The sequence below is a fragment of the Strongylocentrotus purpuratus genome, unplaced genomic scaffold, assembly GCF_000002235.5.
Source record: "Strongylocentrotus purpuratus isolate Spur 01 unplaced genomic scaffold, Spur_5.0 spur5_scaffold_3, whole genome shotgun sequence".
NCBI lineage: Eukaryota > Metazoa > Echinodermata > Echinoidea > Camarodonta > Strongylocentrotidae > Strongylocentrotus > Strongylocentrotus purpuratus.
In genome coordinates this window covers 39,457,024-39,482,021 of record NW_022145609.1, presented here as the reverse complement: position 1 = coordinate 39,482,021, position 24,998 = coordinate 39,457,024, and the positions used below count along the sequence as shown (strand labels likewise).

At 36.0% G+C, this 24,998-nt stretch overlaps 1 protein-coding gene across 5 annotated transcripts; it reads left to right on the top strand.

Moving 5' to 3' along the window:
- Positions 1–24,375, top strand: LOC589049 (fibropellin-1-like). Of its 5 annotated transcripts, XM_030996479.1 has the most exons (13): positions 1–81; positions 1,594–1,707; positions 2,474–2,587; positions 3,439–3,552; positions 5,023–5,136; positions 5,987–6,100; positions 8,031–8,144; positions 8,995–9,108; positions 16,852–16,965; positions 21,781–21,894; positions 22,532–22,645; positions 23,497–23,610; positions 24,248–24,375. In XM_030996479.1, exons 1-13 carry the CDS (start codon positions 30–32, stop codon positions 24,373–24,375), a joined length of 1,434 nt encoding a protein of 477 aa, XP_030852339.1. In that variant the 5' UTR covers positions 1–29. The 5 variants fall into 5 exon arrangements, with proteins under 5 accessions (XP_030852339.1, XP_030852342.1, XP_030852341.1 ...); XM_030996482.1 differs by lacking the exon at positions 5,987–6,100; XM_030996481.1 differs by lacking the exon at positions 8,031–8,144.
- Positions 24,376–24,998: the final 623 nt, after the last annotated feature.

The window sequence follows — 24,998 nt, the reverse complement described above, 5'->3', positions numbered from 1 at the left end:
ATGGTGGTACGTGCATCGATGAAGTCAACATGTTCACTTGCATATGTGTATCGGGCTACACAGGATTGATTTGTGACATAGGTAATTTACCTTAGTGATTCAATACAATTTTTATCACAAATATACATATTCTTTAGGAGCAATGGGAACATATCATTAACATTCTACATGACATTTGGAAGTTGTTTACGATTGAAACTAGATGGAATTTTGACTGCGCGCAGTTGAAAATGATGCCTCCGCCATAGAGCAATTTAAACAAGTTTGGAGTTTAAATCTCCAGTGGTTCTTGAGATATCATGATAACAATCTCAATGTATGGAATTTCATAAGTTGACCTCTGTGACCCTTGACCTTTGACCTACGTGCTCCAAAATCTAATCAGATTGTCTTCCTATGGTGATACACACTATCATTAAGTTTGAAGTTTAAATCTCCAGTGGTTCTTGAGATATTATGATATGGTGATACATACTATCATTAAGTTTGAAGTGAAAATTCTCCAGTGGTTCTTGAGATATCGCGATAACGATCTCAATGTATGGAATTTCATAAGTTGACCTCTGTGACCCTTGACCTTTGACCTACGTGCTCCAAAATCTAATCAGATTGTCTTCCTATTGTGATACACACTATCATTAAGTTTGAAGTTTAAATCTCCAGTGGTTCTTGAGATATTATGATAACAATCTCAATGTATGGAATTTCATAAGTTGACCTCTGTGACCCTTGACCTTTGACCTACGTGCTCCAAAATCTATTCAGATCGTCTTCCTATGGTAATAAATACTATCCTTAAGTTTGAAGTTTTTACATCTCCAGTGGTTCTTGAGATATCATGATAACAATCTCAATGTATGGAATTTCATAAGTTGACCTCTATGACCCTTGACCTTTGACCTACGTGCTCCAAAATCTAATCAGATTGTTTTCCTATAGTGATACACACTATCACTAAGTTTGAAGTTTAAATCTCAAATGGTTCTTGAGATGTCGCGCTAACAAACTCAATACAAGGAATTTCATAAGTTGACCTCTGTGACCTGTGACCTTTGACCTACGTACTCCAAAATCTAATCAGATCGTCTTCCTATGGTGATAAATACTATTCCCGAGTCTTAAGTTTTAAAAAGAGAATTTTACCTTTAGAAAGCAATGAATGTGCAAGTTGTCCAATGTCTAATCGGCTGTACTTGCAATGACTTAACCGTGCACCTGGATATACAGTAAATTATTGTGAAGAATTTAAAACGAGTCCAAATATTCTGTGCTATTTTTAGCGAAACAAACTTGCATTTAGGAGAAGAAACTGCAGGAGATTGAATCCATATGGTTTATACCATTTTTTTAATTCAGAATTTAGATTTGGATTACAATGTTATATTATTTCTAAGTTACCTGTATAATACCTTGGGTACACTAACTTTGGACAATTGGCCATGGTGGTAAAGAAGAGATTGTAATTTTTTAAAAATAAGCACGAGAGAGTGACTTACAGACCATAATGGAGCTAAATAAGCCAGAAAGAGAGTAGAGATTCTGAGTAGCTGTTGTTCTTAAATTCCATATTTTCTACTCCACATTTTGCTGTAGATATGAATGATTGTGACTCTGACCCCTGTACCAATGGTGGTACGTGCATCGATGAAGTCAACATGTTCACTTGCATATGTGTATCGGGATACACAGGATTGATTTGTGACATAGGTAATTTACCTTAGTGATTCAACACAATTTTTATCACAAATATACATATTCTTTAGGAGCAATGGGAACATATCATTAAAATTCTACATGACATTTAGAAGTTGTTTACGATTGAAAAAAAAACATGATGCACGGCGATTTGTTTTCTGAAAAACACGACTTTACTTTATCATTAACCGAATAACCTATTAAGTGTAGTTGAAGATTTAACGATAAGTTAGGTTTGTCCCTTTTCTTTAGCAGCCAATTTTAATTTTCTGTAATTCTAAACTAAATTTCCGTTCAGAATAAAAGGAGTAGAGAAAGAAATTTTTACCTTTAGAAAGCATTGAATGTGCCAGTTGTCCATGTCTAATCGGCTGTACTTGCAATGACTTACCTGTGCACCTGGATGTAAAGTAAATTATTGTGAAGAATTTAAAATGAGTCCAAATATTCTGTGCTATTTTTAGCGAAACAAACTTGCATTTAGGAGAAGAAGCTGCAGGAGATTGAATCCATATGGTTCATACCATTTTTTTAATTCAGAATTTAGAATTGGATTACAATGTTATATTATTTCTAAGTTACATGTATAATACCTTGGGTATATTAACTTTGGACAACTGGCCGTGATGGTAGAGAAGAGATTGTATTTAAAAAAAAAATAAGAACGAGAGAGTGATTTAGAGACCACAATGGAGCTAAATAAGCCAGAAAGAGAGTGGAGATTCTGAGTAGCTGTTGTTCTTAAATTCCATATTTTGTACTCCACATTTTGCTGTAGATATGAATGATTGTGACTCTGACCCCTGTACCAATGGTGGTACGTGCATCGATGAAGTCAACATGTTCACTTGCATATGTGTATCGGGCTACACAGGATTGATTTGTGACATAGGTAATTTACCTTAGTGATTCAACACAATTTTTATCACAAATATACATATTCTTTAAGAGCAGTGGGAACATATCACTCACATTCTGTATGACATTTAGAAGTTGTTTACCATTGAAAAAAACACATGATGCACTGTGATTTGTTTTCTGAAAACACGACTTTACTTTATCATTAACCGAATAACCTATTAAGTGTAGTTGAAGATTTAACGATAAGTGACGTTTGTCCCTTTGGTTTAGCAGGCAATTTTATTTTTCTGTAATTTTAAACAAAATTTCCCTTCAGATATTGATGAGCAATGATCATTTAACTTTGGTATTCATAGCTGATACACTGACTTGAGAGTGCGGGAGTAAGTGTGATAGGGGGAATAAAAAGAGTAGAAAAAAGAGAATTTTACCTTTAGAAAGCAATGAATGTGCAAGTTGTCCAATGTCTAATCGGCTGTACTTGCAATGACTTACCCGTGCACCTGGATATACAGTAAATTATTGTGAAGAATTTAAAACGAGCCCAAATATTCTGTGCTATTTTTAGCGAAACAAACTTGCATTTAGGAGAAGAAGCTGCAGGAGATTGAATCCATATGGTTCATACCATTTTTTTAATTCAGAATTTAGAATTGGATTACAATGTTATATTATTTCTAAGTTACATGTATAATACCTTGGGTATATTTACTTTGGACAACTGGCCATGATGGTAGAGAAGAGATTGTATTTAAAAAAAAAATAAGAACGAGAGAGTGATTTAGAGACCACAATGGAGCTAAATAAGCCAGAAAGAGAGTAGAGATTCTGAGTAGCTGTTGTTCTTAAATTCCATATTTTCTACTCCACATTTTGCTGTAGATATGAATGATTGTGACCCTGACCCCTGTACCAATGGTGGTACGTGCATCGATGAAGTCAACATGTTCACTTGCATATGTGTATCGGGCTACACAGGATTGATTTGTGACATAGGTAATTTACCTTAGTGATTCAACACAATTTTGATCACAAATATACATATTCTTTAGGAGCAATGGGAACATATCATTAACATTCTACATGCCATTTAGAAGTTGTTTACGATTGAAACTAGATGGAATTTTGACTGCGCTCAGTCGAAAATGATGCCTCCGCCATAGAGCAATTTAAACAAGTTTGGAGTTTAATTCTCCAGTGGTTCTTGAGATATCGCGATAACGATCTCAATGTATGGAATTTCATAAGTTGACCTCTGTGACCCTTGACCTTTGACCTACGTGCTCCAAAATCTAATCAGATTGTCTTCCTATGGTGATACACACTCATTAAGTTTGAAGTTTAAATCTCCAGTGGTTCTTGAGATATTATGATAACAATCCCAATGTATGGAATTTTATAAGTTGACCTCTGTGACCCTTGACCTTTGACCTACGTGCTCCAAAATCTAATCATTTCGTCTTTCTATGGTGATACATACTATCCTTAAGTTTGAAGTTTTTAAATCTCCAGTGGTTCTTGAGATATCATGATAACAATCTCAATGTATGGAATTTCATAAGTTGACCTCTATGACCCTTGACCTTTGACCTACGTGCTCCAAAATCTAATCAGATTGTTTTCCTATAGTGATACACACTATCCTTAAGTTTGAAGTTTTTACATCTCCAGTGGTTCTTGAGATATCATGATAACAATCTCAATGTATGGAATTTCATAAGTTGACCTCTGTGACCTGTGACCTTTGACCTACGTACTCCAAAATCTAATCAGATCGTCTTCCTATGGTGATAAATACTATTCCCAAGTCTTAAGTTTAAATCTTAAATGGTTCTTGAGATATTGTGATAAAGGTCAAACGGGACGGACGTACGGACGGACGTACGGACGGACAACCCGAAAACATGATGCCTCCGGCACCACCTTCGGTGGCGGAGGCATAAAAAAAACATGATGCACGGCGATTTGTTTTCTGAAAAACACGACTTTACTTTATCATTAACCGAATGACCTATTAAGTGTAGTTGAAGATTTAACGATAAGTTAGGTTTGTCCCTTTTCTTTAGCAGCCAATTTTAATTTTCTGTAATTCTAAACTAAATTTCCGTTCAGAATAAAAGGAGTAGAGAAAGAAATTTTTACCTTTAGAAAGCATTGAATGTGCCAGTTGTCCATGTCTAATCGGCTGTACTTGCAATGACTTACCTGTGCACCTGGATATAAAGTAAATTATCGTGAAGAATTTAAAATGAGTCCAAATATTCTGTGCTATTTTTAGCCAAACAAACTTGCCTTTAGGAGAAGAAGCTGCATGGTGGTTGAGAAGAGATTGTTATTGAAAAAAAAATAAGAACAAGAGAGTGATTTATAGACAATGATGGAGCTAAAGAAGCCACAGAGAGAGTGGAGATTCTGAGTAGCTGTTGTTCTTAAATTCCATATTTTCTACTCCACATTTTCCTGTAGATATGAACGACTGTGACTCTGACCCCTGTACCAATGGTGGTACGTGCATCGATGAAGTCAACATGTTCACTTGCATATGTGTATCGGGCTACACAGGATTGATTTGTGACATAGGTAATTTACCTTAGTGATTCAACACAATTTTTATCACAAATATACATATTCTTTAAGAGCAGTGGGAACATATCACTCACATTCTGTATGACATTTAGAAGTTGTTTACCATTGAAAAAAACACATGATGCACTGTGATTTGTTTTCTGAAAACACGACTTTACTTTATCATTAACCGAATAACCTATTAAGTGTAGTTGAAGATTTAACGATAAGTGACGTTTGTCCCTTTGGTTTAGCAGGCAATTTTATTTTTCTGTAATTTTAAACAAAATTTCCCTTCAGATATTGATGAGCAATGATCATTTAACTTTGGTATTCATAGCTGATACACTGACTTGAGAGTGCGGGAGTAAGTGTGATAGGGGGAATAAAAAGAGTAGAAAAAAGAGAATTTTACCTTTAGAAAGCAATGAATGTGCAAGTTGTCCAATGTCTAATCGGCTGTACTTGCAATGACTTACCCGTGCACCTGGATATACAGTAAATTATTGTGAAGAATTTAAAACGAGCCCAAATATTCTGTGCTATTTTTAGCGAAACAAACTTGCATTTAGGAGAAGAAGCTGCAGGAGATTGAATCCATATGGTTCATACCATTTTTTTAATTCAGAATTTAGAATTGGATTACAATGTTATATTATTGCTAAGTTACGTGTATAATACCTTGGGTATATTTACTTTGGACAACTGGCCGTGATGGTAGAGAAGAGATTGTATTTAAAAAAAAATAAGAACGAGAGAGTGATTTAGAGACCACAATGGAGCTAAATAAGCCAGAAAGAGAGTGGAGATTCTGAGTAGCTGTTGTTCTTAAATTCCATATTTTCTACTCCACATTTTGCTGTAGATATGAATGATTGTGACCCTGACCCCTGTACCAATGGTGGTACGTGCATAGATGAAGTCAACATGTTCACTTGCATATGTGTATCGGGCTACACAGGATTGATTTGTGACATAGGTAATTTACCTTAGTGATTCAACACAATTTTGATCACAAATATACATATTCTTTAGGAGCAATGGGAACATATTATTAACATTCTACATGCCATTTAGAAGTTGTTTACGATTGAAACTAGATGGAATTTTGACTGCGCGCAGTCGAAAATGATGCCTCCGCCATAGAGCAATTTAAACAAGTTTGGAGTTTAAATCTCCAGTGGTTCTTGAGATATCATGATAACAATCTCAATGTATGGAATTTCATAAGTTGACCTCTGTGACCCTTGACCTTTGACCTACGTGCTCCAAAATCTAATCAGATTGTCTTCCTATGGTGATACACACTATCATTAAGTTTGAAGTTTAAATCTCCAGTGGTTCTTGAGATATTATGATATGGTGATACATACTATCATTAAGTTTGAAGTGAAAATTCTCCAGTGGTTCTTGAGATATCGCGATAACGATCTCAATGTATGGAATTTCATAAGTTGACCTCTGTGACCCTTGACCTTTGACTTACGTGCTCCAAAATCTAATCAGATTGTCTTTCTATGGTGATACATACTATCCTTAAGTTTGAAGTTTTTACATCTCCAGTGGTTCTTGAGATATCATGATAACAATCTCAATGTATGGAATTTCATAAGTTGACCTCTATGACCCTTGACCTTTGACCTACGTGCTCCAAAATCTAATCAGATTGTTTTCCTATAGTGATACACACTATCACTAAGTTTGAAGTTTAAATCTCCAGTGGTTCTTGAGATATTATGATATGGTGATACATACTATCATTAAGTTTGAAGTGAAAATTCTCCAGTGGTTCTTGAGATATCGCGATAACGATCTCAATGTATGGAATTTCATAAGTTGACCTCTGTGACCCTTGACCTTTTACCTACGTGCTCCAAAATCTAATCAGATCGTCTTTCTATGGTGATACATACTATCCTTAAGTTTGAAGTTTTTACATCTCCAGTGGTTCTTGAGATATCATGATAACAATCTCAATGTATGGAATTTCATAAGTTGACCTCTATGACCCTTGACCTTTGACCTACGTGCTCCAAAATCTAATCAGATTGTTTTCCTATAGTGATACACACTATCACTAAGTTTGAAGTTTAAATCTCAAATGGTTCTTGAGATATCGCGCTAACAAACTCAATACAAGGAATTTCATAAGTTGACCTCTGTGACCTGTGACCTTTGACCTACGTACTCCAAAATCTAATCAGATCGTCTTCCTATGGTGATAAATACTATTCCCGAGTCTTAAGTTTAAATCTTAAATGGTTCTTGAGATATTGTGATAACGGTCAAACGGGACGGACGTACGGACGGACGGATGGACGGACGTACGGACGGACAACCCGAAAACATGATGCCTTCGGCACCACCTTCGGTGGCGGAGGCATAAAAAAAACATGATGCACGGCGATTTGTTTTCTGAAAAACACGACTTTACTTTATCATTAACCGAATAACCTATTAAGTGTAGTTGAAGATTTAACGATAAGTTAGGTTTGTCCCTTTTCTTTAGCAGCCAATTTTAATTTTCTGTAATTCTAAACTAAATTTCCGTTCAGAATAAAAGGAGTAGAGAAAGAAATTTTTACCTTTAGAAAGCATTGAATGTGCCAGTTGTCCATGTCTAACCGGCTGTACTTGCAATGACTTACCTGTGCACCTGGATATAAAGTAAATTATTGTGAAGAATTTAAAATGAGTCCAAATATTCTGTGCTATTTTTAGCCAAACAAACTTGCCTTTAGGAGAAGAAGCTGCATGGTGGTTGAGAAGAGATTGTTATTGAAAAAAAAATAAGAACAAGAGAGTGATTTATAGACAATGATGGAGCTAAAGAAGCCACAGAGAGAGTGGAGATTCTGAGTAGCTGTTGTTCTTAAATTCCATATTTTCTACTCCACATTTTCCTGTAGATATGAACGACTGTGACTCTGACCCCTGTACCAATGGTGGTACGTGCATCGATGAAGTCAACATGTTCACTTGCATATGTGTATCGGGCTACACAGGATTGATTTGTGACATAGGTAATTTACCTTAGTGATTCAACACAATTTTTATCACAAATATACATATTCTTTAAGAGCAGTGGGAACATATCACTCACATTCTGTATGACATTTAGAAGTTGTTTACCATTGAAAAAAACACATGATGCACTGTGATTTGTTTTCTGAAAACACGACTTTACTTTATCATTAACCGAATAACCTATTAAGTGTAGTTGAAGATTTAACGATAAGTGACGTTTGTCCCTTTGGTTTAGCAGGCAATTTTATTTTTCTGTAATTTTAAACAAAATTTCCCTTCAGATATTGATGAGCAATGATCATTTAACTTTGGTATTCATAGCTGATACACTGACTTGAGAGTGCGGGAGTAAGTGTGATAGGGGGAATAAAAAGAGTAGAAAAAAGAGAATTTTACCTTTAGAAAGCAATGAATGTGCAAGTTGTCCAATGTCTAATCGGCTGTACTTGCAATGACTTACCCGTGCACCTGGATATACAGTAAATTATTGTGAAGAATTTAAAACGAGCCCAAATATTCTGTGCTATTTTTAGCGAAACAAACTTGCATTTAGGAGAAGAAGCTGCAGGAGATTGAATCCATATGGTTCATACCATTTTTTTAATTCAGAATTTAGAATTGGATTACAATGTTATATTATTGCTAAGTTACGTGTATAATACCTTGGGTATATTTACTTTGGACAACTGGCCGTGATGGTAGAGAAGAGATTGTATTTAAAAAAAAATAAGAACGAGAGAGTGATTTAGAGACCACAATGGAGCTAAATAAGCCAGAAAGAGAGTGGAGATTCTGAGTAGCTGTTGTTCTTAAATTCCATATTTTCTACTCCACATTTTGCTGTAGATATGAATGATTGTGACCCTGACCCCTGTACCAATGGTGGTACGTGCATCGATGAAGTCAACATGTTCACTTGCATATGTGTATCGGGCTACACAGGATTGATTTGTGACATAGGTAATTTACCTTAGTGATTCAACACAATTTTGATCACAAATATACATATTCTTTAGGAGCAATGGGAACATATTATTAACATTCTACATGCCATTTAGAAGTTGTTTACGATTGAAACTAGATGGAATTTTGACTGCGCGCAGTCGAAAATGATGCCTCCGCCATAGAGCAATTTAAACAAGTTTGGAGTTTAAATCTCCAGTGGTTCTTGAGATATCATGATAACAATCTCAATGTATGGAATTTCATAAGTTGACCTCTGTGACCCTTGACCTTTGACCTACGTGCTCCAAAATCTAATCAGATTGTCTTCCTATGGTGATACACACTATCATTAAGTTTGAAGTTTAAATCTCCAGTGGTTCTTGAGATATTATGATATGGTGATACATACTATCATTAAGTTTGAAGTGAAAATTCTCCAGTGGTTCTTGAGATATCGCGATAACGATCTCAATGTATGGAATTTCATAAGTTGACCTCTGTGACCCTTGACCTTTGACTTACGTGCTCCAAAATCTAATCAGATTGTCTTTCTATGGTGATACATACTATCCTTAAGTTTGAAGTTTTTACATCTCCAGTGGTTCTTGAGATATCATGATAACAATCTCAATGTATGGAATTTCATAAGTTGACCTCTATGACCCTTGACCTTTGACCTACGTGCTCCAAAATCTAATCAGATTGTTTTCCTATAGTGATACACACTATCACTAAGTTTGAAGTTTAAATCTCCAGTGGTTCTTGAGATATTATGATATGGTGATACATACTATCATTAAGTTTGAAGTGAAAATTCTCCAGTGGTTCTTGAGATATCGCGATAACGATCTCAATGTATGGAATTTCATAAGTTGACCTCTGTGACCCTTGACCTTTTACCTACGTGCTCCAAAATCTAATCAGATTGTCTTCCTATGTAGTCCGGCAGCCAAATCCAGATTATTGGCCTAACCTTGTTTTATGGTCTATAGTTTTTTTTTCAATGGATTTTGATTGCTTAGACCTTCTATTTCAAGAATCCGATTGCTGACACTTTGTCAGCCTTGAGCAATTTAAGATATATGACGTCATACAAAATGGCCGCCAAAGTACATGATTTTCCTTTAAAAATGAATAATAAATATATAATAAGGATTTTTTCTTCAATTTTTGGCAGCCAAATGTCTGTATCTCTCTAGGACCATCACTAAAAACATGTTTCGTGGTGTTGCATGGCCAGAGATGACCAGCTTATTTGCATATTTTGAAATAGCGCCCTCTATAAACATATTAATTTGAATAAAATATGTGTGCCAGCCAAATGCCAATTTCTTAAATCTATGTCACGTTGAAATCATATTAAATGCTTTTTTGGGGAAACAATTGCAGTTGTGCTGCATTAATCTTTCATCGTGTTTGGTACAAATTTAGATAGGGTAGGTGTGGGGAATGGAAGACCCTTAAGCACATTTGCATAATTTACATAAACATGAACAATGTTACATATACAGACATTTTTGTATTCTCTTTAGTATTTTTTCTCTTTATTTGGTAACGAAATTGTGGTGATGATGTAACTGATTAATAAGATAACAATGATTAATGACGTCATCACCAAAGGTCTCTCATTACCTACATGTGTAGGTAATAACAGTTACAAATAACAGTTACAAATCAAGACATTTTAAATACAATTTGAATGAAAATGGGATTGTTATAGTAAGTTCAAAAACTTTTTGAATGATATACATGCAGCCAATTAACTTACTGTAATTTTGAAACGATTTTAAAACAATGGGGCCCAAAATATTTCTGTAGTTTTTTGTTTACCGTAATAAAGGTGCTCTCAAATATGTTAAAATACTTTCAGAATAATGTTCTGGCAATATGACTTTTACATTTATCAAACTCACAGCATAGAAACAACTTCTTAAAATTAAATGCATTCAAATTAGAATGGTGACACGTACAACCAAATATGTTTCATGATAGTGCCTTTCAACATGAAATGAACAACTGGGGAGAAGTAGGCCCCCATCTTGGACCTGGTGTCCCCCATTACCTACACACATTTCTGATCAGACACCATTCATAATGTGAATTGCAACACCCATTCACAACACACAGTGGCCATAAACTTTCTGTGATGGTTGGCACATTTCATAAACTTCCTTTTAAAACTATTTTTTTTAAGGGCCACCCCTAAATATCTGCATACACCACAACATTCAGTGAAAATTGTGTTTTTATATCTTTTAAAAATTTTACGATCAAAATTGCTTATCTTGGTCAATTTTGCCAATTTTCTCGTAGAGAGAACGCACTGTAGCCTTCGAAATGAATTGGATATATGCAGTAGTGTTGTTGAAGGCCACATATGTCGCTATATCAATATTGGATCCAACACGGACAGACAGTGATGAGTTCAAGCTTGGTGGTCTCCAATTCCCTACACCTACCCTACATATGTCAAGAAAAAAATGGCTATGAAAGAATTTATTTTTCAACAAATCGGTGAGAAGTGGTTTTACGGCACACATTATTATTCAACTAATAGGCTTTATTTAGACCAGCATTGCTCCAACGTCAGTGAATGTGGATAAAGCAGTTGACATCTATACTAGACAGATGCATGATTTTCAAAAGAAATTACCTGGTGGATTCTATGTCACAATTTCCAAGAATGTTCAAACCGTGGCAGCCATGAAGAAGTCAATGTTGGGGTACGAAAGTCTATGAAAAGTTGATCTACTCCAGAGTAATAGGACTGCAGACAAGTTCAAGAGAGGTCAATGTCAAGGACATTTTGTCATAAGAGCTTTCACCAGTCCCAACAGCACTTTTTGATGATTCTGGAAACGAGCACTCCCATGTTAAAGACGGACTTATAGAATTTGACAAAAGTTGAGATGTCAGCCAGGCATGAGACACTGGAACAACCTTGTACAGTCAATGATGGTTGTGCTCTGCTGTGGATGAAAATATGATGATGTTTGCTTGGTGTTTGACAGATCCGAGAGTATTTAGAGGTCATAACGGGTCGAGAGTCTTCCAACTGAGCCCCGCGTCACTGCTGCCCTCCAAGAAACTATCTCTTACTGTTCGTCGTCGTCGTTTTCATATAGATCATGGCTCACCCTTGTGACCCGTTTGATGAGACCTTTTGATCGGCATCTGTCTCCTGCAATCCGGTAGAGTGTCTTTAGTATTTAGAGGGTGGCTAGTGATTTCCCTAAGGTCGTCAGTCCATCTGAGCTTGAGTCTTCCTTTGTTACGTGTTTCTTCAAAGGTACCTTGAATGATAATTTGTCAAGGTTGTCTCCTGATCTTCTGCTAACGTGACCAAACTATTGTAGCTTGTACTTGTCAATCCTGGTAGCAAGTGGCGGTTGATCTCCGATGATGGACATTAATTGTGTACATTGGTGTTGTAATCTCTTCATGATATCCCAAGTAGCTTCCTCCAACACCACATTTCAAAGGCAGATTGCCGAGCTTCCACCCTCCTTGACAATCATTGACCCAAGAACATTATATAAACTTGTCCACTTGATCAACTTCTTCTCCATCAACCACCATGCTCTGTTGCATGTAGTTAATTTCCACCAATCATGATCTTGGTCTTTTTCACATTGAGGTAGGATCCAAATTATTCACTTGCATCCTTCAATCTTTTTTAAGGAGTTCTAGTAGTTCTTCTGATGTTCTTGTTATAAGTGTTGTCAGTGGCATACTGAGCAAAAACACTTAGAGGGGCAGAAAAACAATCTGCATCACCACCACTCATACATGTTACATGCAGGCCCCGCGGAACTTTTTTTAAAAGCGGGGTGGGGGGGGGTTGAAGTATTTACGATCAGGAAGAGAGGAGCGCAAACTGGCGTGGTGTTCAAGGGGCACAGCCCCCGGAAGCTCAAGGGTTTCAGGCATTTATTAACTGTAAGATGAACATATTTTGATACCTCATTTCACCTCGGGTCACTTTCTTTCTTTCTTTCTAGTTCTCTTTAACATACTTTATACAAAAAGTGAGGGGGGGCTCGATTCCCCTGAGCCCCGCTGTTCTGCGGACCCTGACATGTAGGCTTTTAAATAAGCATATTTTTTGCTTGACTGTGGATTTACTAAAAAGTGAGAAAAAACCCAGGAAAATCATGTTATTTCAGCAACATTTGTAAATCACTGGTATCGAATATATAAAAAAAAAACAGTTTGAATTTTGTTTGGGGGTTCAACTGTCCCCCCCCCCCATACCCTTCCCCATTAGTACGCCAGAGAGTGTTGTATTGTCGGCGTATCTTAGGTTGGTGATCGTTCGTCCACCAACAGAAACTTGACCATAAAATGCCTTTCTCATGATGAATTCAGCATACATGTTGAAAATTTATGGTGATAGGTTGCAGCCTTGACGGACAACTTGACCAATAGTGAACCTTTCGGTGTCGCCATTCTCTGCTCTTACTGTTGCTTCTTGGTATTGGTAGAGCGACTGGATGAGTTGAATTATATGTGCTGGAAAGCCCATCTAGCTCATAATCTTCCATAGGCGTTTATGTTGTACGCAGTCAAAAGCTTTGGAAAGATCAATAAAGCTAGGGAGAGAAGTTGTTGAAATGTGTCTCTAGTGTTGCTAACTTCACTATCTTTTCATGACAACAAACTACAGTTGATCGACATCATAATTATATGCGCGAGTCTGCAGGATGATTGGGTGCTCAGAAATAGGCAAAAGCACAAGCAGGCCTTTACCGTCAAGATGAGGTTCTTGTTGAAGTGATTCCAGGCAGTGATGTCATGCCAAGGAAAGGTCTGTCCACAACATAGTTATGATGAAGCAGGCAACATCAAAGAACAGCAAGCGATTGGAATTGATGCTAATCAGAAGATGTATGTTAGGGTCCTAGTGGATGACACAGACGTCTACGTACCACTTTTGCATCATTATCTACATGACGGACTTATAAAACGCCAATTACCATGGAGACGCCCCTTCACAAATCGAACTGTTATCGATGTTCCTGCCAATGTAGACAAGTTAGGAGATATCATTCCATCGATGTTGGCAGGACATGCGTTGACGGGATGCGACACTCTTGGGGCATACTTTGGCATTGGATAGGGTACAATGCTGAAAGTGATGAAGCAGAAGATTCGACTCCCTTAGGACTGAGTTGGCAATGTTGATGCAGCATGGTCATATGTCATCACTCAACCTACTCAATGCTTTGCTTCATGTTATGGACAGTCAACAACCAACTGAATGTCAGAGGCTCGTATCAACGTGTGGCTATCAAGGGTCCGAAGACTAGGAGCTCCAAATACCCCCAAACCTTGCCTCACTACCTCAAACTACTGAAGCGTTTGTAGAAAATGTTAAGAGAACTCATTTGTAAACATGCGTGTGGAAGCACGCATTACAGTCACGACCCTACTTTGCAGAATTAAGTGTTAAATGACACCCTCTTCCACATGGAATATTTTAGGGTTCCCAACACTTTAGAGAGCTTTTAAAAAAAAATCAAGATTTTGAAGCAAACTTATAAACGGATATAGTCCTGTATCGTAGTGGTAGTTCGTAATTTTTAGGTTAATTTAAAAGAATCTAGTACCTTAGAATACAAATCTAGTTTCTTAACGCTGTCACTGAAAATGGGCATTTATCACCATATGCCACCTCATATCTATGGGACAGAGAGCATAAAATTCAACCGTGTTTTGTTCGAGTATCAAATTACAAAATAAAAATAAATGTGCAGCACAATCTTTACTCACTGTATTCAGTGCATCTGACTCATGACATACTGTATGATAATCTCATGTTAGAAATTTGTATTTGGCCATCATTTTGACCTATGCAAGTTAATGTGTCTATAGAGGGCGCCATTCCGAATTATGCAAATTTGCATATCATTTGTGATCATACAGCATTGCAATTTTTATTTAGTGATGATTCTAGAAAAAAATCAAGATATTTGACTGCCATTTAATGTAGTAAAATGCTGTTAAAACCTTTTATATCATTAATTTTGGTTAAAAAGGGGATTTTGGCGGCCATTTTGTATGACGTCACATATCTCAAATTGCTCAATGCTGACAGAGTGTCAGCAATCGAATTCTTCAAATTGATGGTCTAAGGAACTATAATCCGAAGAAAAAAAAACTATAGACCCTAAAACAAGGTATATCGAGATGGCTGCCGGACTAATGGTGATACACACTATCATTAAGTTTGAAGTTTAAATCTCCAGTGGTTCTTGAGATATTATGATAACAATCTCAATGTATGGAATTTCATAAGTTGACCTCTGTGACCCTTGACCTTTGACCTACGTGCTCCAAAATCTAATCAGATCGTCTTTCTATGGTGATACATACTATCCTTAAGTTTGAAGTTTTTACATCTCCAGTGGTTCTTGAGATATCATGTCTTGCTTTCGTAGAACTCTTATATCACAAATGTTAATAGAATAGTTGTTTATAACTTAGAACCAAGGCTCTTGCCTTTTTGTAAATGTTTTGTTATATAATTCTTCATCTTTTATTTAGTGTAAAATACCAAAGCTTTGTATATAAGCACAGAACACATTTACCCTAGATGTAGAATAGTTTGTAGCTTAGGTATGAATTCAATAGTTATTCATATTTATTCATTATATTTTCATTTATTGCTGTGATACTTTTTGTGTGTTAGTGGTACTAGACACGATTAGCATTAAATGCTATTTTCTGGTCCCATTTATCCTTTCAATGTTAATTAATCATTCACATTTGATTGTTATAATGATGTACTTTTTGTTTTGGATAATAAACTTCAAACTCAAACTCAAACTCAAACTCAAACAATCTCAATGTATGGAATTTCATAAGTTGACCTCTATGACCCTTGACCTTTGACCTACGTGCTCCAAAATCTAATCAGATTGTTTTCCTATAGTGAAGTTTAAATCTCAAATGGTTCTTGAGATATCGCGCTAACAAACTCAATACAAGGAATTTCATAAGTTGACCTCTGTGACCTGTGACCTTTGACCTACGTACTCCAAAATCTAATCAGATCGTCTTCCTATGGTGATAAATACTATTCCCGAGTCTTAAGTTTAAATCTTAAATGGTTCTTGAGATATTGTGATAACGGTCAAACGGGACGGACGTACGGACGGACGGATGGACGGACGTACGGACGGACAACCCGAAAACATGATGCCTTCGGCACCACCTTCGGTGGCGGAGGCATAAAAAAAACATGATGCACGGTGATTTGTTTTCTGAAAAACACGACTTTACTTCATCATTAACCGAATGACCTATTAAGTGTAGTTGAAGATTTAACGATAAGTTAGGTTTGTCCCTTTTCTTTAGCAGCCAATTTTAATTTTCTGTAATTCTAAACTAAATTTCCGTTCAGAATAAAAGGAGTAGAGAAAGAAATTTTTACCTTTAGAAAGCATTGAATGTGCCAGTTGTCCATGTCTAATCGGCTGTACTTGCAATGACTTACCTGTGCACCTGGATATAAAGTAAATTATCGTGAAGAATTTAAAATGAGTCCAAATATTCTGTGCTATTTTTATCCAAACAAACTTGCCTTTAGGAGAAGAAGCTGCATGGTGGTTGAGAAGAGATTGTTATTGAAAAAAAATAAGAACAAGAGAGTGATTTAGAGACAATGATGGAGCTAAAGAAGCCACAGAGAGAGTGGAGATTCTGAGTAGCTGTTGTTCTTAAATTCCATATTTTCTACTCCACATTTTCCTGTAGATATGAACGACTGTGACTCTGACCCCTGTACCAATGGTGGTACGTGCATCGATGAAGTCAACATGTTCACTTGCATATGTGCAACGGGCTACACAGGATTGATTTGTGACATAGGTAACTTACCTTAGAGATTCAAAACAATTTTTATCACAAATATACATATTCTTTAGGAGCAGTGGGAACATATCACTCACATTCTATATGAAATTTAGAAGTTGTTTACCATTGACAAAAAAACATGATGCACTGTGATTTTTTTTCTGAAAAACACGACTTTACTTTATCATTAACCGAATAACCTATTAAGTGTAGTTGAAGATTTAACAATGAGTGACGTTTGCCCCTTTGGTTTAGCAGGCAATTTTATTTTTCTGTAATTTTAAACTAAATTTCCCTTCAGATATTGATGAGCAATATGCATTCTTTGGATGAGCGCACTAGCATGTTGCACATGCTTTTTGCTTGCTCTCCAAAAGAGTTAATTTTTACTTGTAATTTGGATATTTCATATGATTGTATTGCTACCACTTGTTTTGTAATAGTACCTAGGAGCCACTAGACAAGTTGCAGTTGGTAAAGTAATATATTTATGTCATATTTCAGTGTAAAAGTATTTGGATAGATTTGATTTTGCAGTATTCGGTTTGCCATGTTCTTCCTATATATCACTGTGTAAGTAGCATCATCTATTGTACAGTGTTTGCCTTGATGAACCTGAACATCTGGATTACAATCTGAGCACAATGGGGTCTATTCATCTCAAAGTCTTTGTTGTACTTTGTTTATACACTTCTCTGACTGACTTTGTGCATTGCAAAGATCAGTCTTTTGTGCAGTCTTTTCATCGTGGAACATTCATCAGAAAGCACTTTCTAAAAAGGAAAATTCCATACAGCTCTAACTGCACTGCCTCTTTTCAGTTAGAACTTTTTCATGCCGGAGATGTTCATCCAAATCCAGGGCCCCATATGCAAGATGGATGTGTTTCTTCCACATCCGCCATTCATCGTGCTACTCATCAAGTTCAACGTTACATCAAGTATACCCCAGCTGAACTTCTGAAATGGAGACATTCCAAGGCACAGCTTCCAGGGGATATTTGCGACATCATTCATTCTTATGGAATTCACCGAAAGAAAACACGCAGAGGGACTCGAGGTGGCTACGGAAAAGCCAGCATCAGACACGAGAAACAGTCAAATATATCCGTTACACTTCAGCTCTGTACTGTAACTTCACCGATATCCGTGGTCACATCCGGAAGAAGAAGACCAAGACACACCAACGAAGATCAGTCACAAGGATCTAATCAGAACAATTTGATATATCCTTCTCAATATAATCCTAATGTAAAGTCTGGCATAACATGTTCTCTTTGGAATGCTCATTCTATAAGAAATAAGACAGTTGATCTGGTTGATTATATTTGTGAACATGACACTGATGTAATGATTTTAACTGAGACGTGGCTAAACAAAAATGATAATGTTGTCATGGGTGAGTGTACCCCTCCTGGTTATACTTTCCTAAATGAGCCTCGTGACTCTAGTACTCGTGGAGGCGGAATTGCTATGTTGTTTAAAACTCCACTTAAGATGCGTATTAGGCGAAATGATGATCTAGTTTACTCTACATTCGAATGCGTACATATCACTAATAGTTTTTACTCAGTCAATTTTATAGTTGTATATAGGCCACCGCCATCACCAATGAATGGATTCACTAATGCAGATTTTCTTAGTGAATTTGATGATTTTGTAAATGAAGTATCTCTTCTTCCAGGAAAGCTAATTTTACTGGGTGATTTTAATGTCCACTGGGATAATCCCTCTAAAAATGATGTTATTCATTTCTCTTCAACAACAACTGCTGCTGGTTTTGCTCAATGTGTAAATGGCCCAACACATAGTCTTGGGCACACCTTAGACTTGGTGTTTACCCGCTGTGATGAATCTGAAAAATCTTTGCTTAAGGATTGTTACATTGATGAAACATGTATGTCTGATCATCATATTGTGTGTTTCACTTTGCAGCTTCCAAAACCTATACCTATGCAAACTGTATCAACTCTTCGCAACTATCGTAAAATCGATAAGAATCAATTTGTTAACTCACTAACTGAGTTGTTATCATCCAAACCAATCAATGTGGATGTTGACCCTTTGTTCGAATGGTATGAATCTGGAATGGAAGAATTGTTAGACACATATGCACCAGCAACAATTAAGACTCGACCTGTAAAGAATCGAATGCCTTGGTTTAATGACTCAATTCATACTGCTCGCCGAGAGCGACATCGAGCAGAACGAAAGTGGCGGAAATCAAGATCTGATCAGGATCGTGAATTGTATATGAAAGAAAAGAGATATGTCTGTGAACTCACTGAAACCGCCAAAGAAAGCTATTTCAAAGATAAACTAGCTTCTTGTAGTAGCAAGGATGTTTATCGCACTATTAACTCTCTTTTAAACAAGAAATCAAATCATCTTCCATTCTATGATTCTGCTGCTCGTCTAAGTTATCAATTTTCTAAATATTTTGTTGAAAAAATTGATACCATTCGTGATCAACTTGATAACCTTCCTGTTATGCCATTATCTGACTTCAATAATACTTTGAATGATGATATACCATCGCTTGAAGTCTTAAGACCAGTTTCCCAAAGTGATCTTTTGAAAATCATTACAAGATCTCCTAGTAAATCTAGTCGTTTAGATCCTATACCGACAAGGTTCTTGAAAGAGAATATTGATCATCTTCTACCTGTACTCACTAATATTGTGAATATCTCCTTATCATCTGGTATCTTTCCTAAAGGAGCTCATCGTGCTGTAATTAAACCTCTCTTGAAAAATGCATCCATGGATAAGAATAATATTAAGAACTATAGACCTGTGTCTAATTTAACGTATGTAGGAAAACTCATTGAGAAAGTAGCTTGCTCAAGACTAATGGAGCATGTTGAAGCTAACAATCTTGCTGACCCATTTCAGTCTGCATATAGACCCCGACATAGCACAGAAACTGCTTTGATCAAGGTGAAGAATGATATTATGTTTTCACTTAACTCAAACAAAATCATTCTTGTGGTATTATTAGACTTGTCAGCAGCCTTTGATACCATCGACCATCATATCCTAGTCTCTCGTTTATCAACGAGGATTGGTATCAAAGGCACTGCCCTAAAATGGTTCCAGTCTTATCTCGATGGCTGGTCAACACAAGTAGACATTGCAGGGGAATTGTCTGCGCCTATCATTTCCAAGTTTGGTCTGCCACAAGGTTCTGTAGTAGGTCCTGTTGGTTTTACAATTTACACCCTCCCGGTTAGTGATATTACTCAGCATCATAATGTGTCATACCATGTATATGCGGATGATATACAGTTATATGTTTCATTTGATCCCAAAATACGTGGTGAATTAGATTGTGCATTGTTGTCACTGCAAAACTGCATCTGTGATATAAAGAATTGGATGTCCATTAACAAGTTGAAATTGAACGACAGTAAGACAGAGTTTTTTATTGCTGCTTCACCACACAATTTCAGAAAATTGCCAGACATAACTCTCACCATAGGAAATATTTCCGTAAAACCTACAGACACAATTAAAAACTTGGGCGTATTCTTTGATGTTCATATGATTATGAATTCACATATTAACAATGTTAGTAGAACGGTCACTTTTCACTTAAGGAACATATCACGAATTCGTAGATATATTGATCAATCAACTTGTCATCATGCTGTAAGGTCTTTAATTCTCTCTAGACTTGATTATTGTAATGGACTTCTTTCCTCTCTTCCAAAGTTACATTAAACCGTCTCCAGCGCCTACAAAACTGGGCAGCACGTCTTGTGTTTGAGGTCGGTAGAAGTCATTCAGCTCAACCATTAATTCCCTTCACTGGCTTCCAATTCAACAGCGAATCATTTTTAAGTTACTCTTATATGTCTATAAATCATTGCACCACCTAGCTCCTAATTACCTGTCTAATTGTTTAACTTTATATACACCAAGCAGAAATCTCAGATCTTCAAATGATAACCTCCGTCTAAATTATCCAATAACACGTGTCCAAGCCGGGGATAGGACTTTCACGGTAGCAGCATCCAAAGGGTGGAATAATCTCCCCATGTCCATCAGACAATCTGCCTCTATCGATATTTTAAAGAAGGCTCTGAAAACTCATCTCTTTACATGAATTCTCCTCTATGTTTAATTATTTAATTTAATTAATTGAATTTAATATTTTATATGGAATATCTAATTGTAGCCTTTAATTATTACATGTAGTAAAGACCAATAATATTATTTGATGTTAGCGCTCTGAGCCTTATGGGAATGGCGCCCTAAATGTTTATTGTATTGTAATGATCATTTAATTTTGGTATTCATAGCTGATACACTGACTTGAGAGTGAGGGAGTAAGTGTAATAGAGGGAATAAAAAGAGTAGAAAAAAGAGAATTTTACCTTTAGAAAGCAATGAATGTGAAAGTCGTTCAATGTCTAATCGGCTGTACTTGCAATGACTTACCCGTGCACCTGGATATACAGTAAATTATTGTGAAGAATTTAAAATGAGTCCAAATATTCTGTGCTATTTTTAGCCAAACAAACTTGCATTTAGGAGAAGAAGCTGCAGGAGATTGAATCCATATGGTTCATACCATTTTTTAAATTCAGAATTTAGATTTGGATTACAATGTTATATTATTTCTAAGTTAGCTGTATAATACCTTAAGTACACTAACTTTGGACAACTGGCCATGGTGGTAAAGAAAAGATTGTAATTTTTAAAAAAAATAAGAACGAGAGAGTGACTTACAGACCATAATGAAGCTAAATAAGCCAGAAAGAGAGTAGAGATTCTGAGTAGCTGTTGTTCTTAAATTCCATATTTTCTACTCCACATTTTGCTGTAGATATGAATGATTGTGACTCTGACCCCTGTACCAATGGTGGTACGTGCATCGATGAAGTCAACATGTTCACTTGCATATGTGTATCGGGCTACACAGGATTGATTTGTGACATAAGTAATTTACCTTAGTGATTCAACACAATTTTTATCACAAATATACATATTCTTTAGCAGCAATGGGAACATATCATTAACATTCTATATGACATTTAAAAGTTGTTTACGATTGAAAAAAAACATGATGCACGGTGATTTGTTTTCTGAAAAACACGACTTTACTTTATCATTAACCGAATAACCTATTAAGTGTAGTTGAAGATTTAACAATAAGTGACGTTTGTCCCTTTTCTTTAGCAGCCAATTTTAGTTTTCTGTAATTCTAAACTAAATTTCCGTTCAGAATAAAAAGAGAAGAGAAAGAAATTTTACCTTTAGAAAGCATTGAATGTGCCAGTTGTCCATGTCTAATCGGCTGTACTTGCAATGACTTACCTGTGCACCTGGATATAAAGTAAATTATTGTGAAGAATTTAAAATGAGTCCAAATATTCTGTGCTATTTTTAGCCAAACAAACTTGCCTTTAGGAGAAGAAGCTGCATGGTGGTAGAGAAGAGATTGTAATTTAAAAAAAATAAGAACAAGAGAGTGATTTATAGACAATGATGGAGCTAAAGAAGCCACAGAGAGAGTAGAGATTCTGAGTAGCTGTTGTTCTTAAATTCCATATTTTCTACTCCACATATTGCTGTAGATATGAATGATTGTGACTCTGACCCCTGTACCAATGGTGGTACGTGCATCGATGAAGTCAACATGTTCACTTGCATATGTGTATCGGGCTACACAGGATTGATTTGTGACATAGGTAATTTACCTTAGTGATTCAACACAATTTTTATCACAAATATACATATTCTTTAGGAGCAGTGGGAACATATCACTCACATTCTGTTTGACATTTAGAAGTTGTTTACCATTGAAAAAAACACATGATGCACTGTGATTTGTTTTCTGAAAAACACGACTTTACTTTATCATTAACCGAATAACCTATTAAGTGTAGTTGAAGATTTAACGATAAGTGACGTTTGTCCCTTTGGTTTAGCAGGCAATTTTATTTTTCTGTAATTTTAAACAAAATTTCCCTTCAGATATTGATGAGCAATGATCATTTAACTTTGGTATTCATAGCTGATACACTGACTTGAGAGTGCGGGAGTAAGTGTGATAGGGGGAATAAAAAGAGTAGAAAAAAGAGAATTTTACCTTTAGAAAGCAATGAATGTGAAAGTCGTTCAATGTCTAATCGGCTGTACTTGCAATGACTTACCCGTGCACCTGGATATACAGTAAATTATTGTGAAGAATTTAAAATGAGTCCAAATATTCTGTGCTATTTTTAGCCAAACAAACTTGCATTTAGGAGAAGAAGCTGCAGGAGATTGAACATATGGTTCATACCATTTTTTTAATTCAGAATTTAGATTTGGATTACAATGTTATATTATTTCTAAGTTACCTGTATAATACCTTAAGTACACTAACTTTGGACAACTGGCCATGGTGGTAAAGAAAAGATTGTAATTTTTTAAAAAAATAAGAACGAGAGAGTGACTTACAGACCATAATGGAGCTAAATAAGCCAGAAAGAGAGTAGAGATTCTGAGTAGCTGTTGTTCTTAAATTCCATATTTTCTACTCCACATTTTGCTGTAGATATGAATGATTGTGACTCTGACCCCTGTACCAATGGTGGTACGTGCATCGATGAAGTCAACATGTTCACTTGCATATGTGTATCGGGCTACACAGGATTGATTTGTGACATAGGTAATTTACCTTAGTGATTCAACACAATTTTTATCACAAATATACATATTCTTTAGCAGCAATGGGAACATATCATTAACATTCTATATGACATTTAAAAGTTGTTTACGATTGAAAAAAAACATGATGCACGGTGATTTGTTTTCTGAAAAACACGACTTTACTTTATCATTAACCGAATAACCTATTAAGTGTAGTTGAAGATTTAACAATAAGTGACGTTTGTCCCTTTTCTTTAGCAGCCAATTTTAATTTTCTCTAATTCTAAACTAAATTTCCGTTCAGAATGAAAAGAGAAGAGAAAGAAATTTTACCTTTAGAAAGCATTGAATGTGCCAGTTGTCCATGTCTAATCGGCTGTACTTGCAATGACTTACCTGTGCACCTGGATATAAAGTAAATTATTGTGAAGAATTTAAAATGAGTCCAAATATTCTGTGCTATTTTTAGCCAAACAAGCTTGCCTTTAGGAGAAGAAGCTGCATGGTGGTAGAGAAGAGATTGTAATTTAAAAAAAATAAGAACAAGAGAGTGATTTATAGACAATGATGGAGCTAAAGAAGCCACAGAGAGAGTAGAGATTCTGAGTAGCTGTTGTTCTTAAATTCCATATTTTCTACTCCACATATTGCTGTAGATATGAATGATTGTGACCCTGACCCCTGTACCAATGGTGGTACGTGCATCGATGAAGTCAACATCTTCACTTGCATATGTGTATCGGGCTACACAGGATTGATTTGTGACATAGGTAATTTACCTTAGTGATTCAACACAATTTTTATCACAAATATACATATTCTTTAGGAGCAGTGGGAACATATCACTCACATTCTGTATGACATTTAGAAGTTGTTTACCATTGAAAAAAACACATGATGCACTGTGATTTGTTTTCTGAAAAACACGACTTTACTTTATCATTAACCGAATAACCTATTAAGTGTAGTTGAAGATTTAACGATAAGTGACGTTTGTCCCTTTGGTTTAGCAGGCAATTTTATTTTTCTGTAATTTTAAACTAAATTTCCCTTCAGATATTGATGAGCAATGATCATTTAACTTTGGTATTCATAGCTGATACACTGACTTGAGAGTGCGGGAGTAAGTGTGATAGGGGGAATAAAAAGAGTAGAAAAAAAGATAATTTTACCTTTAGAAAGGAATGAATGTGCAAGTTGTCCAATGTCTAATCGGCTGTACTTGCAATGACTTACCCGTGCACCTGGATATACAGTAAATTATTGTGAAGAATTTAAAATGAGTCCAAATATTCTGTGCTATTTTTAGCCAAACAAACTTGCATGTACATGTAGGAGAAGAAGCCGCAGGAGATTGAATCCATATGGTTCATACCATTTTTTAAATTCAGAATTTAGAATTGGATT